The sequence below is a fragment of the Cyanistes caeruleus genome, unplaced genomic scaffold (genome assembly GCF_971803275.1).
Source record: "Cyanistes caeruleus unplaced genomic scaffold, bCyaCae1.hap1.1 HAP1_SCAFFOLD_89, whole genome shotgun sequence".
Taxonomy (NCBI): domain Eukaryota; kingdom Metazoa; phylum Chordata; class Aves; order Passeriformes; family Paridae; genus Cyanistes; species Cyanistes caeruleus.
In genome coordinates this window covers 796,360-811,412 of record NW_028255894.1, presented here as the reverse complement: position 1 = coordinate 811,412, position 15,053 = coordinate 796,360, and the positions used below count along the sequence as shown (strand labels likewise).

General features: G+C 51.8%; 3 protein-coding genes across 9 annotated transcripts in view; 1 reads left to right on the top strand and 2 right to left on the bottom strand.

The window, feature by feature from the left end:
* The window catches only part of LOC147646628 (maestro heat-like repeat-containing protein family member 7), a 170,475-nt gene that overhangs the window by 121,200 nt on the left and 34,222 nt on the right, over positions 1-15,053 (bottom strand). The window lies entirely within an intron of this gene.
* LOC147646629 (maestro heat-like repeat-containing protein family member 7) overlaps positions 1-15,053 on the top strand; it is a 237,373-nt gene that overhangs the window by 205,289 nt on the left and 17,031 nt on the right. The gene's annotated exons all lie outside the window — the stretch shown is intronic.
* On the bottom strand, positions 4,178-5,297 carry LOC111944188 (olfactory receptor 14C36). The gene has a single exon (XM_023946966.2). It carries the CDS (start codon positions 5,295-5,297, stop codon positions 4,326-4,328), a length of 972 nt encoding a protein of 323 aa, XP_023802734.2. The 3' UTR covers positions 4,178-4,325.

Here is a 15,053-nt window from a genome sequence, read left to right as displayed (position 1 = left end):
TCAGCTGGGCTACTTATTTCACCCCTAAACAATGGGGCTCACCTTATTGTCACCCTGACAAGAAGGACACCGTTTTTTGCCAGATCTTGCTGTGTTTTGCAAGATCTCATGTGGCTCTTCACATGAAATCAGTTGACAAGAGACAATTAGAGGCTCTTGAACGTGTTTGTGGAGAACATGGGCTGGACTGTTGACCCTGGCTATTGATGTATTGCTTCTGGTGTAAACAAGAGTTGGAGAGTCACTCGGGCGCGTGAAATAGAGGAGGTGTATAAGTGTCAGCCATGTATCACACGGGTTATTTCCTAGTCTAGAGCACAGTGGTTGGTTGATTTTGTTGGTACACCATTTGGTCAGTTTCCTGGAGTGAATGTTCCAAGGGGTGCAGAGTGCTGTGTGAACAGCAACAGTTTTTGAATGCATTGGAACTGATTGAAGATTTTGGGCAGAGAGTATTAGCAGATATTAGCTTTGAGCTTCTTAAATGCTTAGCATTATTACGTATTAGACAAGGCAATAAGGTAGTGAACACCAAGTGTGGACTGGGAGTTGGAGTTCCCCAAAGTTGGCAAGTTCAGAGTAGCGAATGGGACAAGGCAGAAAGACAATGGTGACATGCATGGCCATGGCCATGTTAATATTGATTTTTGGGGGTTTGTCAATGTATGGAGAGGGGGCGTTTCTTGACAAATCACAAACGAATGTTTGGGTAACCTGGCTAATGCATCTGGTATTCAGGATTTTGGTCTCAGTTTACAGCAGGCCAGTGACCCTTTTTGAACTTGCTTAATTGGCATTCCCCTTCAGGAGAATGAAACAGACTTTTCTGGTTGGTGGGACCCTAAGACAGTAAATTTAACTAGTGGCACAAATAGTGACTGTCTAAGTCCAAAAAGACAGTACACTTGCCTGTCTATGCCTAATGCACCCTGGCAGAAAACAGTAACTGAAAATTTGAACTGATCGTATCCTATCGCATTTCAAGAATTGGATTTGTTAGCCAGTGTTTTCCCAACCTTGGATGTTAATGTTGCTGTTCTGCCTAGCTGTGACAGCATGACCCCACCGTGGACACCAGTTAATGGTACAGGAGTAGTTTGGTTTGGAGATCTCTGGTTTAGCTGGTTACAGAAGCAAGGGGAAAAAACATAATTTGAAGATTATTAAAATGTTACAGGGCAATCTTCATAGAACAGATTAAAAACAGGGGTCTGACAGTAAACACTTCAGGAGGGTGGGAACTCCCACCGGGAATATTTTTGATTTGTGGAATCGAGCATGGCCTGCTCTTCCAAGATGACCTGTTGGTGGACCATGCTATCTTGGTTGACTAACATTATTTGCCCAACACATGAGAGATTTATTGAATGCCAGTCAAAGTCATCATCAAAGATCATGTCAATCTGTTCAGAATGTTGATGAGACTTGTAATGATAATGTGCAATTGCCATCACTGGTGGCTGTCATTGCAACATCTTTCCTTTTACTGGGGAAATGGCTGCCATAAATGTGAAAAACATAGCTCATCTTGCCTGTTGGGGAGAAAAACAGCTTAGTTTGATTTTGAAAATGCTGAGTGAGTTGCTAACTGATGTTGATAGTATCAGGCATGTCACCTTGCAAAATCACGCAGCTATAGATTTTTTGTTATTAGCACATGGACAAGGGTGTGAAGATTTTGAAGGTATGTGCTGTTTTAACTTATCTGGCCACTCCCAAAGTATTCATAAACAACTGGCACAATTGCATGAAATTATGAAACATATCACAGAAGAACATGACCCCTTTTCAGACTGGCTTGCTAGTTTGGGCCTAGGGGATTGGTGGCAGACCCTAGTTAAGGGAGTAATAATGTTACTGATTGTATTTTTGTTTTATGCTGATTCTTCCTTTTTTGTTACAAGGCCTTCAACAAACATTGCACAATTTAGTTGCTTGAATTTCAGAGAAAAGAGAGGGAGATGTAGGAGTCTGGGCTGCATCAGAACAAATTTGACCATAAAGGGAAACAGTTAAGAATGAGGGCAAGGTTATCAGACAGGGAAGGAACAGTTGTGATCAGCAAAATAACTCAAATTAAGAGCCAAACAGGATGAGAGATAGGGAAGTTGAGCAAGTTGTGGTCCAATATATGCAAATGTAATTATCCAATAAGAATGCTTATAAGGGCGTGTGAACAGCACGTGTAGCTAGCATGCAACTAATTATAGAGGAGATGCATGCATGAATAGCTTTGTATACAGTATAAATGTAACCAAGTTTGGAGAATAAACAAACAATCTGATCATCCTATTGGTGCTGTGTCATTCCTGTTCCCACATGAAGAAATGAAGACCTCAGCAGACCTTCATGGACTCTCTCAGATTTTTCATTTCTTTCATCCACAAGCACCTGCAAAACTTGGGTGCTCCCTTCCCCTTAAGTTTGAACATCACAGAGAGAGAGGGACAGAGAAGCTTGCTGGGCCCCAATGGCTGCACACATGTAACCCACCAGTGTTGTTTTGCTCAGCTTTTCTCCAGCAGGCAGCATTAACCAGGTGAGGCTGCTCAACAGCTCCTAGCACTTTGGCATTGCCCACAAAGGACTTGGAAGTGCATTTTGTCCCATGATACAGGGAATAGATGAATGTGCCACAGCAGTCAAGGGCTGGTCAGTGAGCAATGTCACTGGGGAGTGGCTGCCAAGGGGACTCTGTACCACGGGTGGCATTTGACCCTCACTGTTCAGCCAAATTCCCACCCACCCCGGGTTCCACCCCTTCAGCCCAGTTCTCTCTACTCAGGCTGTGAGGAGACCGCAGCAGATCCTGTCACAGGCCCTGCTCAAGTCTGGGCACACGACATCCCCTTCTTTTCCCTCCCACAGGGGTTCTGCAGTCCCCGCCTTGTCCTGCCAGGGCCTGCAATGGCTGCAGGAGGATTTGCCACATTCCCTGCTGTGCCTGACCAGTCTGTAACACTCCCAGTCCCCCTCCCTGCCCTGTCTGCAGACTGCTTCCAGGTCTGCCTTTCCCAAGTGCCCAGGACCCTCTGGGATGGCTCTGGCCTTTCCAAGGGGTTTGAGAGAGGTCACACAGAGACACTACCCAGCCTTCTCCACATCCCTGGCACCAAAGGTCTTTTTCACATCCCTCAGTTCCAGGTCAGTGCCCAGAACACAGCACAGCTGTGTCCAGGTCCTCAGGGTGGTTCAGAAGGAGAAGGCAGCTGGGATTTCTCCCCACAGACCCAGCACTCCAATGTCTCTCTGTGCCATCCATGGCTGTGCTGAGCATTTTCCCTGCAGCTTCCCTGCCTTGGATGTTTCTCTCCATGCAGTCCTCAGCACAGCCCAGCAAAGAATTCAGGTGGTTTCCCAGAGGACATTCCTCCTGAGTGAAGTGGCCTCAAGGCACTGTTTGTGCCACTGGAATTGTGCCAGCCTGGGTGCTGCTGATGGTGTTGGTGCTCACTGGGGTTCATCTCCCCACACACACACCATGCACTGCTGAAGTCTCCTGAGTACAGAGCAAACATGGACTGCTGGCCTGGTCACTTGGTGTCCCTCCATGCAGGGACAAACAACCTCCTGCAGGTGAGGGCAGAGGCCAGTGCTGGCAGTGGTGGTTGCAGGGCTGCTGGGGCACAATTGCCCTGGGGCACCTTCCCACGTTGTCCCTGGAACACAGACAGAGCCCAGGCCCTGTTCAGCTGCTCCCTCAGGTCCATCCCAGGAGCTCTTGCTGCGCCAGGACACTGCTGTACACTGAGGTTTGCTTTGCCAACCCATTCCTGGAGCACATTCCTGACAGCAGCTCTGGAGGAGAGCAAAGCCTTCCTGCCCTGCCCTCAGGAGATGTCCTTTGCTGCTGGAACTGCTGCTGGAACCCAGCTGTGTCCCGTCAGTGCCCATGGCCTGTCCCTGCCTGTGGGCACAGCACGGACACGCAGCAGGACAGTGACCAAGCTGCCAGAGCACTCTGGCCTGGCACCCACAGAAGGGCTGAGAAGGGGAGTGTGGAGCTGGGAAGAGCGGCTCTGAAAGGACCAAGTGCTGCTGCTCCCTGGCAGTGCTGCTGGTGTGGGACTTTTCCCTTTCTCCCCTCTAACTGCAGGTCTGAGTTGGGATCCCTGATAAAGAAGGCAGTGCAAGGCAGTTTATTTTGTTCATATAAAGCAATAGTACAAATCCTGGTTTACAGAACTTCTGGATAAAACTTGAGGCAGACAGCGAATTAGATGAGGGATGAATAAAACCATTTAATTGAGCACAACATTATGGCAAGAATACATTGCCACCACCAAAGACTGGGAATGAGCCAGTCATGAGTTCCAATCTGAAAACTATGAAGCAAAAAACAAACACTTTTTTGTTTCTGAAAAGTATCTAGTCATCATTTTCCTTAGGGAATCCCTGAGCTCCTGGTTCCTCAGGCTGTAGATGAGGGGGTTCAGGACTGGAGGCACCACTGAGTACAGAACTGACAGTGACACATCCAGAGAAGGGGAGGAGATGGAGGGGGGCTTAAGGTAGGCAAATATGGCAGTGCTGAGGAACAGGGAGACCACAGCCAGGTGAGGGAGGCAGGTGGAAAAGGCTTTGTGCCGTCCCTGCTCAGAGGGGATCCTCAGCACGGCCCTGAAGATCTGCACATAGGAGAAAACAATGAACACAAAACAGCCAAATAACAGAAAAGCACAAACTATGAGAAGCCCCAGTTTCCTGAGGTTTGAGTGAGAGCAGGAGAGCTTGAGGATGTGTGGCACTTCACAGAAGAACTGGCCCAGGGCATTGCCATGGCACAGGGGCAGGGAAAATGTATTGGCTGTGTGCAGCAGTGAATAGAGAAAGGCACTGGCCCAGGCAGCTGCTGCCATGTGGGCACAAGCTCTGCTGCCCAGGAGGGTCCCGTAGTGCAGGGGTTTGCAGATGGACACGTAGCGGTCGTAGCACATGATGGTCAGCAGGGCAAGCTCTGATCCAAAGAAGAAGAAAATCAGAAAAACCTGTGCAACACATCCTGTGTAGGAGATGGTCCTGGTGTCCCAGAGGGAATTGTGCATGGCTTTGGGCACAGTGGTGCAGATGCAGCCCAGGTCAGTGAGGGCCAGGTTGAGCAGGAAGAAGAACATGGGGCTGTGCAGGTGGTGGCTGCAGGCTACGGCGCTGATGATGAGGCCGTTGCCCAGGAGGGCAGCCAGGGAGATGCCCAGGAAGAGGCAGAAGTGCAGGAGCTGCAGCTGCCGCGTGTCTGCCAATGCCAGCAGGAGGAAGTGGCTGATGGAGCTGCTGTTGGACGTTTGCTGTGGCTGCATGTGGGGACCTGTTCATGAAGAAAAATAATAGTGACAAATCAGGAGAGACTGGGATCACCCACCTTTGTTCCTGCTATGGGAAAATCTTCACCCAGGTCCCTGCCTGAGCTCCAGCTGTGCTGTCTGAGTGTGCCACGAGCAGCCAGGCCTGTGCCTGGGGGCTCTCCAGGAGCCATCTCTTCCCTGCTGCCCTGGGTTTGTGGCCATGCAGGAGAGGGACAAGGCTGGAAATTCAGGATTTGTCAGGGGAATCACTCCTAATGCAGGAAGGTTTGTTGCCATCTGCACACACACTTCTAAAATATGGCAGGAGTTGGTTTTAGGAATTGTCTTCCTACCCACAAATCGTTCCTGCTTCTCTGAGGTCAGAAATCCCCAGCATTTCTGCTGCACTCAGAATTTCCCACTGAGAGATGTGAGAGGCAAAGGATTCCCTGTGGCTTAGGGAAGGTGAGGGGCTGGATGGGCTTGTTCCCAACTGCCCTGGGTTTGCACCTTTGGCTGGAATCAGAGCACAGTCACACTCCTGTGTCACCCTGGCATAAACCAGACCCTGCCCAGAGCAGAGGGATCCCTGAATGTCTCACCCTCTCTAAAGGTCTCTGGGCAAGGGCTCAGCACCCTCCTCTGCCAAGGACACTCACGGCTCCCTTGGCAGAGCCAACAGCATTTCCTCAGCTGTGGCATCTCTGCCCTTCCCCGTGGGACATTCAGGGAACTCTGAGAGGCTCTGGCACAGATTTGCAGCCAGGAGGGCAGCTCAGAGCTTGGAAGGACACAGCAAGGAGATCCCCAGGTGTGCCCATGATGGGATCTCAGGGAGGGGGCTCAGCTCATTCCCCTTTGCCATGGACTGCTTTGCCCACAGCCCCACAGGTCACAGGGAAGCTGGGACACCCCATTCCCATGGACACACCTGCCTGGCAGCAATCCCAAGGGCAGGGCCTGACTCAGCTGCTGCAGATGCCAGAGCCTCCCTGAGAGCCCCAGATACCAATGACAATATCAGAGCAGTGCATTTAGGCTGTTTAGGAGCCTCCCAGCAGAGAGACTGAGCACCAAACTTAAAATTTTGTCATCGCTCTAAATGTTCCTACATTATTTTGCAGATCCTGGTGTGTCCCTTTCAACTCAGAATGTTCTGTGATTCTGGGATTACAATTCCTCTTCTGCTTCTCTCATCCCCCTGTTGTCTATAATCAAAAGAGAAAAAGAACTCCTTGCAACAGTATTAGAACAGTAAAGTAAAAAACGCCTTCATTGGAAGCTTCTAGGTGTCCCATTGGAGATGGGACACACCCGGCCCCCTTATTTCAACAATTTCTTAAGGTTGATTAATTAGGATATTTAACAGAAACATTCAATAGGAGATTCAGCTGCCCCAGTTACACACCCCTGAGTCAACCCATTGGAATAGGTCCAAGGGTTTCTTTGCCCCACTTTTTGTTATGACTGCTCACATTCTGGTTACAAAACAAAATGTTCTTCTTGTAGCTCCTCTTTCTGATGATAAGACAATACAGTATTTCAGAAATGTATTTAGAAGGTCAGATAATTATTCTAAATTCTAAGAGAAAGTTTAGGAAACATGCTAGAGTTAATTAAGGATAATAGTTATATAAGTATGTACTAGTAATTTAATAGAGTTAATTAAAGATTATAATTTTATAACTATATAATAATAGTTTACGGATCTAAAAATGTATTAAAAGTTTATAAAAAGCAAAAATCTTTTTGTCATCATCCCAGCTTTCCCACCCTGCTTAAATCAAGAAATTGAAAACAGTCTCAGGAAAGCTCCTGATCTTTACAGCAATCCCAGGCTCACCTTCTTTTGGGAAGTGTCCTCTGGAGCTGTGCCCAGGCAGGTCTGGAGCTGGGAGCAGCCTTGCCCCACCCAGCCCCTCTCAGCAGCAGCCCCTGCCCTGCTCAGGGTGGCTCCTTCCCCCCACAGCTTCTCCCCAGCGCTGGGAGCAGCTCCCCGGGCCGGCTGAGAGCTGTCCCTGGCAGGCAGCAGAGTCCCTGCCCCAGCACAGCGCCCTGGGCTGCAGGACCCTGCTCTGCAGGACAGCCCTGGGCACCCCTGGCTGCTCTGCACAAGGGACAGGCAGAGAATGTACTCACAGAGTCTGTAGGCACTGGCATGTTCCAGCTTTAGGAGATGCCTCCAGGAGCTGCAGCTGCATTGTCCTGCAGCCAGAGGCTTCCTGTGCCAAGGGCTGGCAGGGATTCTGCCCCAGGCACTTCTCAGCCCCTTCCCAGCCCTGACTGATTGAAGCTCTCTGTGCCTCTGGGCTGTGCCCAGGGTGGCTGCAGGCAGTGCCCCAGCCCTGCTGGGCTGGCAGAAGAGCTGCTCAGCAAGAGAAATGTGCTTTTGAAGCTCTTCTTGGTTTCCAGCAGCTGCCTCTGTGCCAGGAGCCCGGCCCAGCTCAGCAGCACAGACACAGCAGCAGGACTTTAATGAGCCTCTTGGGGCTTTGTGCTGAGGCCCTGAACATCAGTCCCTGACAGGGAGGGGAAGAAAGCTCTCAAGAACTCCAAGTTAGAATCCAACTCCAAAGTTTCTTTCACTTTTAATGGGTCCCACTGAGGGACGTGACTGAGAAAGTGTCCCCAGGCCCCAGGCAGAGCAGAGAACTGGAGGCACTGATGACAGCTGGGGACAAAGAGAAGCCAAGGCTTGGTGCCCTGGGCCACAGCAGCCAATGCTGTGCCAGCAAGGGCTGTGAGGAGACACCTTGTCCTGAGGCCCTGGGGCCTCCTGGCACAGCCCCAGCAAGGCTGGCCACTATCACCCCCTTGGCCTGCCCTCAGCATCCCCCCTAGCCCACATGCCAGTGGCCTCAGGGATCTGCTGGAAGGAGTCCCTGGGGAGCCTTGCTCAGGAATGGCCCTGGGGGCTCCTTCATGCTCCCAGGGACTGCAGCTTTTTCAAAGGACTTTGGCTTTTGCCTTGGAGTCTCTGAGAGCTTTGTGCAATCCTGGCCTCCAATTATCTGCTGTAATTAGTCCCTTGAGAGGCTTTGTCAGTAACAACACTCAGTGGGGCTCATTAATGCTTCAAGGTACTTCAATTATTTTAAGATACTTGCTATCTCCTTTTGATACAGACTCTAAAAGAAGTTTGTGCAATCCTGGCCCCAATTATCTGCTTTAACGAGTCCCTTGGGAGCTTTGCATTGACACTCAGTGGGGCTCATCAATACTTTGAGATACTCAGGGCTTTTCCAGCTACTTTGGATTTTCCTTCCCACACTGAGTCTCTGGGAGCTTTTTGTGCAATCCTGACCCCCAGTTCTCTCCTCCATGGAGTCCATGAGGAGCCTGTGTTGGGGATGGACCTCAGTGGCACCCATTAATGCCTCGAGAAACTTTGGGTTTTTCCTCTGACTTGGACTCTTGGAAAGGTTTGTGCAATCTCCTCTCAGGCCCTGAGGTTCAAGGGCTCAGCTCCAAATGCACCACGGGGCTCATTAGGATCAAGCAAATCCTAACAAACCATGGCTGTGCCTTGATTTCCCTCTGGTCTGGTGCAGTTCTTAGGAAAGTTTCCTACAATAGTTCTGGAGAAATAGTTCAAAGAGCTTCTAAGGAATATGTATTCCTATTTTAGAAGGTGTCCTTTTTTTTACTGTACTCTTTAGAGCAGAGATGATTGCAGCATTCAGTGATGGATATTGATCCAGGGTCTCTCCTAAGGAGGTCTGGCCAGGTCAGAGAAGCTGTGCCTTGAGGTCTGACCCAGTGGGGACAACCTTGCTCCACATTCCCCAGCCCCATCCTGTCTCTCCTCACTCTCCTGGGACCTGCTTTGCTCACAGAACTGGCTGCACTCAGGCAAAGAGGGGTTTTCCTTCTTTGATTTTAGCAATCTAAAACTGCTGAGTTTCCCCATGGAAAACAGACACCCTCCTCAAGTGTGTGCCAAGGCCAAGGTGCCACCAAGGAGGTTCCCCTTCCCCAAGGCAGAGCCACACAAGGAATGTTTCAGACACACAGGGAGTTCTACAATAAACACAACCCCAGAGTTGGCTGAAGGCAGAATTAGAGCAGCTGCTGAAGGACAGACAAGCTTTGAACTCCTTGCAGCTGAAAGCACCAAGTGGGTTGTTGGGAGGTGTGTGAGTGAGGCAAGAGTGAGGGAAGGGAAATGCAGAGAGCCCTGGAAGTGTTTCTGTGCAGACAGGCTGCTGTACAAGCAGCTTTGGAGTTCTCTGGGGGAAGCTGTGAGGGGGAGTTGGGGTGGAGTGACCTCCCCAGTGACCTCATACTGCCCCTGAGATGTCACACAGCCACCTGTGGTGTCACATCCCACTCAGTGATGTCACACAACCTGCCCCAGGATATTACACCACCGTTCTGTGATGTTCCAACCCATTCTGTGATGTCACAGCCCCTCTCAGATGTCACAAAACCACCTTGTAATGTCACATATCGTTCTGTGATGTGTACATATCCACATTTGATGCCAGACTTCACTCTATGATCTCACACGTGGCACTTTGATGTCATACAACCTGTCCTGAGATGTCACATGGCTCTTCTATGATGTCACTGCCCACTTTAGCATTTCATATCACCACCATGTGACTCCACAGCCTGTTCTGTGACGTCTCACAACCAACCAGTGATGTCACAACCCTCTCTGTGATGTCATCTATCTAACCTCTGATGTCATAGTCTTATGTGATGTCACATGCCACTCAGTGATATCACACAACTCACTCTGTGATGTCATGCAGCCACACAGTGATGTCACACCCTGCTTTCTGATGTCACAGAATCCCCTCTATGATGCTGTAGCTACTCAGTGACCTCACACAACAAACTCTGTGATGTCACAGCCCCAGCTGTGACCTCACACAACCCACTTGGAGCTGTCACACAGCCCCTTTCTGACATCACAGCTGCTCTGGGGCTCCAGGACACAGCCACAGAGGTGCTGCTGGGACACAGCCCCCTCTGGCACATCCCACAGCCCCTGCCAGTGCTGAGCCCCTGGCAGCTCTGTCTGGGCCTGCTCTCTGTGTCCCTGAGCTGCCCTGGCAGGGCCCCAGCCCTGCTGGGCTGTGCTCAGGAGCTGCTCCTGGCCAGAGCTGTCTCTCTGCAGCGCTGCCCTTGCCAGGAGCTGCCTCTGGGCCAGGAGCCCGGCCCAGCTCAGCAGCACAGACACAGCACCAGCACTTTCATCACCCTCTCGGGCCTTTGGGGCTCTTGGCATCACACTCAGTCCCTCACAGTGTGCTCCAGAAACTCCTCAAGAGCTCCAAGTCAGATGGAAACACTGAAGTTTCTTGTAGTTGAAATGAGAGACACGAGTGAGAAAGCGTCCCCAGGTTCCAGGCAGAGCAGAAGACTGGAGGCCCTGATGGCAGCTGGGGACAAGCAAGGGAAAGGTGTCTGTGGTGCTGAGCAAAGCTGGATGTGTTTCAGGAATGGCAAGGGCCAAGGGCTGAGCCCCAGCCCCTGGCAAGGCAGATGCTGTCCCTCCCTCATTGCTCAGGGCTCTTCCCGGGCCACTGGCATGTGGGGATGTGCAATGCCAAGGGCAGCACCATGGGGCGGCCCCTGCCAGGCTGCTGAGCAGGGACAAGGAGGCAATGAGGCCCCAGGGCTGCCAGGGTCACTTGTCCCCTGCTGGCCTCAGGCCCAGGGCCAGCAGCCATGGCCCAAGGGCTGCACAAGTTGCCTCTGGCAGGGCCTTGCAGCTGCACAGCCCAGGGCCCTCAACCTCTACCTACTGCTTACGTGATGAGGCCTCCAGACCCCATCCTGGGAGATTTTGGGTCTTCTCCATGGTCTGTGAAAATGGAAACAGTGGTGAAAGTTATTTTCTACCAAATCTTGCATTGACAAGGATCAATATAATTAAACTGAAGGAGAATGGATTTAGATTTGTTAGAAGGAGAAAATATTTTACAATCAGAGCGGCACAAAACTGCAACTGCTTTTCCAGAGAAGTGGATGCCACATCCCAGGAATGCTCCATGAGCAGGAGCTCTGTGCAACCTGACACAGTGAAAGCCCCTCCCCAAGGATGGAATTGCTGATGTGTGGGTTCTCTCATGTGCTGGGTGCCCTCACAACCCTCCTGGCCAGAATGTCTGCTGAGGGCCAGCCAGGCTGCTGCAGTGGCACTGACCTCACAGCCATCACCACTGCAGCCATGTCCCCTGGGCCTGGCTCTCCCCTTTCCTCTGCCCCTGCCTTGTCTCTGCTGCCATGAAGAGTTGTTTCATTATTATCTTGTCCCCAAGGTGCTGGGGCCAATTGCTTCCCAGTCAGGCTCCTGGAGCAGCAGTGGCTTTTCAGAGCCCAGCCAGAAATGAGCCCTGAAGCAGCAGCTCTGCAGTGCTGGCCACCAGGCCGGGGTGCCAAGGGAGCCTTCTGGCCATGGCCTGGAAGCAGCTGCTGCTGCCAAGGTGCCTTTGGTGCCTCAGGCTGTCCCTGGCACAGCTCCCAGCACGGCACTCTGCACTTGTGCCCGAGCCCTTCCCTGGCTTGGGGCTGGCCTGGGGCTTTTCCTGCAGCAGGATCTGCCCTGGCCATGGCACAGGAAAGGCAGTTCCTGCTGGAGCAGGAGGCTGTGCCTGGAATGGGCTCAAACAACTCCAGCAAGGCCCTGTTTACTTCAAAATTGCTTCTTAGAGCACTATAGTCTAATAATTGTTATAGCTCCTCTACTCCGGAGTAAATAACTATTTTTTTATTTACTCTGTGATCGAAATAAATCCTTCTCTCTAATCATGATCAGAATCAATTGTAGCTGTATTTATATCAATATCTCTGGTAATTGTTAATCATTGTTAATCGTGTGGGACAAATTGCATTATGTTTCACTTCCACCTGTCTAATATTCACACATAAACCTTTAACATAGTCTGGGGCCAGGATTGGATCCAGCCACTCACAGTCTCCTGTCTTTGAAAGAATTTAAAAGTGTAGGTGACCTGGAGGGGTTTGATCATATCTGATGGCTGCTGAGTGTCATTTCTCCACCTCATGACTCAGCTGGAGTTTCTCCAAAGAAGAAATAAACCTTTTGCCTGAAGCTCCCACTCTGCCCAAGACAGGAAGCCCTGGGAATGTCTGTGACATCCCGGCTCTTTGGCAGCCTGGGGACTCCTGGGATGTCACCGTGGAGCCCCCAGGAGTGTCTGTGACGGAGTGGTGCCTTTGCAGCCCAAGGAACCCTTGGATGTCACCATGGAATTGCTGGGACTGCGTCTGAGCACACGGCTCTTCAGCATCCCCAGAAACCCCTGGGAGGTCTCTGTGGAGCCCCTGTCTCTGGCTGTGACACTCTGGCTCCTGAACAGCCTGGAGACTCTTGGAATGTCCCCATGGAGCCCTTCTGAAGGCCTGTAACAAATCTGATCCTTGGTAGGCAACCATCACCGGCCCCATGTAGCGATGGTCTGTTTCCATGGCAACTATCACCAGGACCTATTGCCATTGTCTGTTTCCATGGCAACCATCACAGCCCCTGTTGCTATGGTCAGTCCCTTGGCAGCTCCATGGAGACCCCATGCCAGGGGTGGTTGCCATGAACACCTGCTCAGGCCTGGAGCCAGAGCCCGTTGCCATGGCAACCATTTGCAGTCCCATCCCCAGGCTCATGGGATCCCAGAGCCACAGAATTGGCTGAGTTGGGAGGGAGCCATGGGGATCCTCCAGTCCAACTGCTGGCCCTGCACAGGACACCCCAACAATCCCAGCCTGGGCCTGGCAGCGCTGGCCAAACGCTGCTGGAGCTCAGCCAGCCCTGGAGCTGGGAGCCTTCCCTGGGGAGCCTGTTCAGTGCCCCAGCAGCCTCGCGGGAAAAACCTTTTCCTCACATCCAGCCTAAACCTGCCCGCTTCAGCTCCAGCCGCTCCCTCCACTCCTGGCCCTGGGCACCAGAGGGAAGAGGTTCCCGCAGCCCCCAGCCAGGGACCCGCTCCCAAGGCTGCTGCCATGGCAACCAGGCCTGGCACCAGCTGGGATGCTCAGTTTCCACGGGCTAGGCTTCAGGAATGGCATTCCCCAATTTCCTGCTCCTGCTGAAACCACGCTGCTGCTCGCTTCCCTCCCGCCTGCCATGGAAAGCACAAAAGACAAAGATCCCAGGCTGGGATAAGAACAATTTATTGAGAACAGCAACGAGATAAGGAACAAACAGACACAGAAATAATTTTGGTAACAGAATAGATAAGAAAAACTATTACAGGGAAAAATACACAACCACAGACTAGCTCTTCCTGCCCACGTATTTCGTCCTGTCTGGAAAGGACACTCTTCTACTCTGGTGAGAGAGAGGGAGTCCTTTACCTGCCCCTGGCAACAACCTGAGATGGGATTGAATATAACGAAAGGTCCATGGCCAGACCCTCATGTTCTTTGATCCCACATCATGACATTGCCATGGGCAGGAAAAGGTACAGGTGTCTTCCCAGCATGGATCCCAGGGAACATGGATCACCAGGTCTCTTCCCAGTGTGGATTCTCCATGGGCGGATGAAGCTGGAGCAGTGCACAAAGCCCTTCCTGCACTTCGGGTACTCGCAAGGCTTCCCTTACCGGTGCCTCTGTTGGTGTCTGGTCAAGTTAGAGCTGACTGAGAAGCTCTTCCCACACTGGGGACACTCAAAGGGCCTCTCCCCAGTGTGGATGCGCCGGTGGGTGATGAGGTCGCCGTTTCGCTTGAAGCCCTCCCCACAGTCAAGGCAGCGGAAGGGCCTCTCATCCGTGTGAATCCGCTGGTGCTGGAGGAGATTGGAGCTGCTCTGAAACCTCTTCCCACACTCAGGACACTCATAGGGCCTCTCCCCAGTGTGGATGCGTTGGTGGATGATGAGGTGGGACCTCCAGCTGAAGCCCTTCCCACATTCCCCACACTTGTAGGGCCATTCCCCAGTGTGGATCATCTGGTGGCGGATCAGGCTGTTGCTCTGGCTGAAGCTCTTCCCACACTCCAAGCACTTGTAGCGCTTCTCCCCATCCTGAAGCTGCTCATGGACCACCAGCTCAGAGCCCTGGCTGGATCTCCGGCCGCCTTCCCGGCACAGGGTGGGTCTTTCCTCCTCAGAGCACCCTGGGCTGGGTTTGGAGCCCCTCCTCCTGTGGGATCTCTGGGGATTTTCCTCCCTGTTTGATTCCTGCACTGTGGAGCCGCTCAAAACAACCTCTTCCACGAGGTTCTGCTGCGGGGATTTGTCCTCCCTGGTCTCCATCCTCAGCTCCTTGTCTGGGGGAGGAAGGACAAGGAAAGGATGGGATTTGCCTCCGTGCCAGAGGGAAGGGGAAGGAGATCCCCCCAGTGCGTCCCCAGCAGGACGGCGTCGGCAGCGGGGTTGTCCTGCAGCCGGGGGCCAGGCTGGGCTGGGAGATGGAGCAGGAGAGAGGGGGAAAGGGGCACTGACTTCCTCCTCACCTGCCTCGGTGTCCTGGGAGATCTTCCTCTTCCTCACAGCCTGCTTCTCCATCCAGCCAAGGTTTGGGATTGGGAAATCCTGGTTTGGGAAAAAATGCAAGGAATGAGCACATTGAGTTTGATGGTCCCTCTTACCAAGCCCATCTCTAGAAGTCACCCGGGCCTCTGACGTGACTTAGTTTGAAAGGAGTTTGCTAAGGAAGGCAGAAATCACCACTGAAATGGATAAAAAATATAAGTATCCCATCCCCTCCGAATTATTATAATCTTGAAACCAAAGTGCTCTCAGGTAACAATATGGGAAAAGGAATATAAGTTCTTTACTAAAGAAAGGAAAATGAAAA

Excerpts from the sequence above, each read along its gene's own strand:
- LOC111944188 (XM_023946966.2), bottom strand. The coding sequence starts at position 5,297 with ATGCAGCCACAGCAAACGTCCAACAGCAGCTCCATCAGCCACTTCCTC.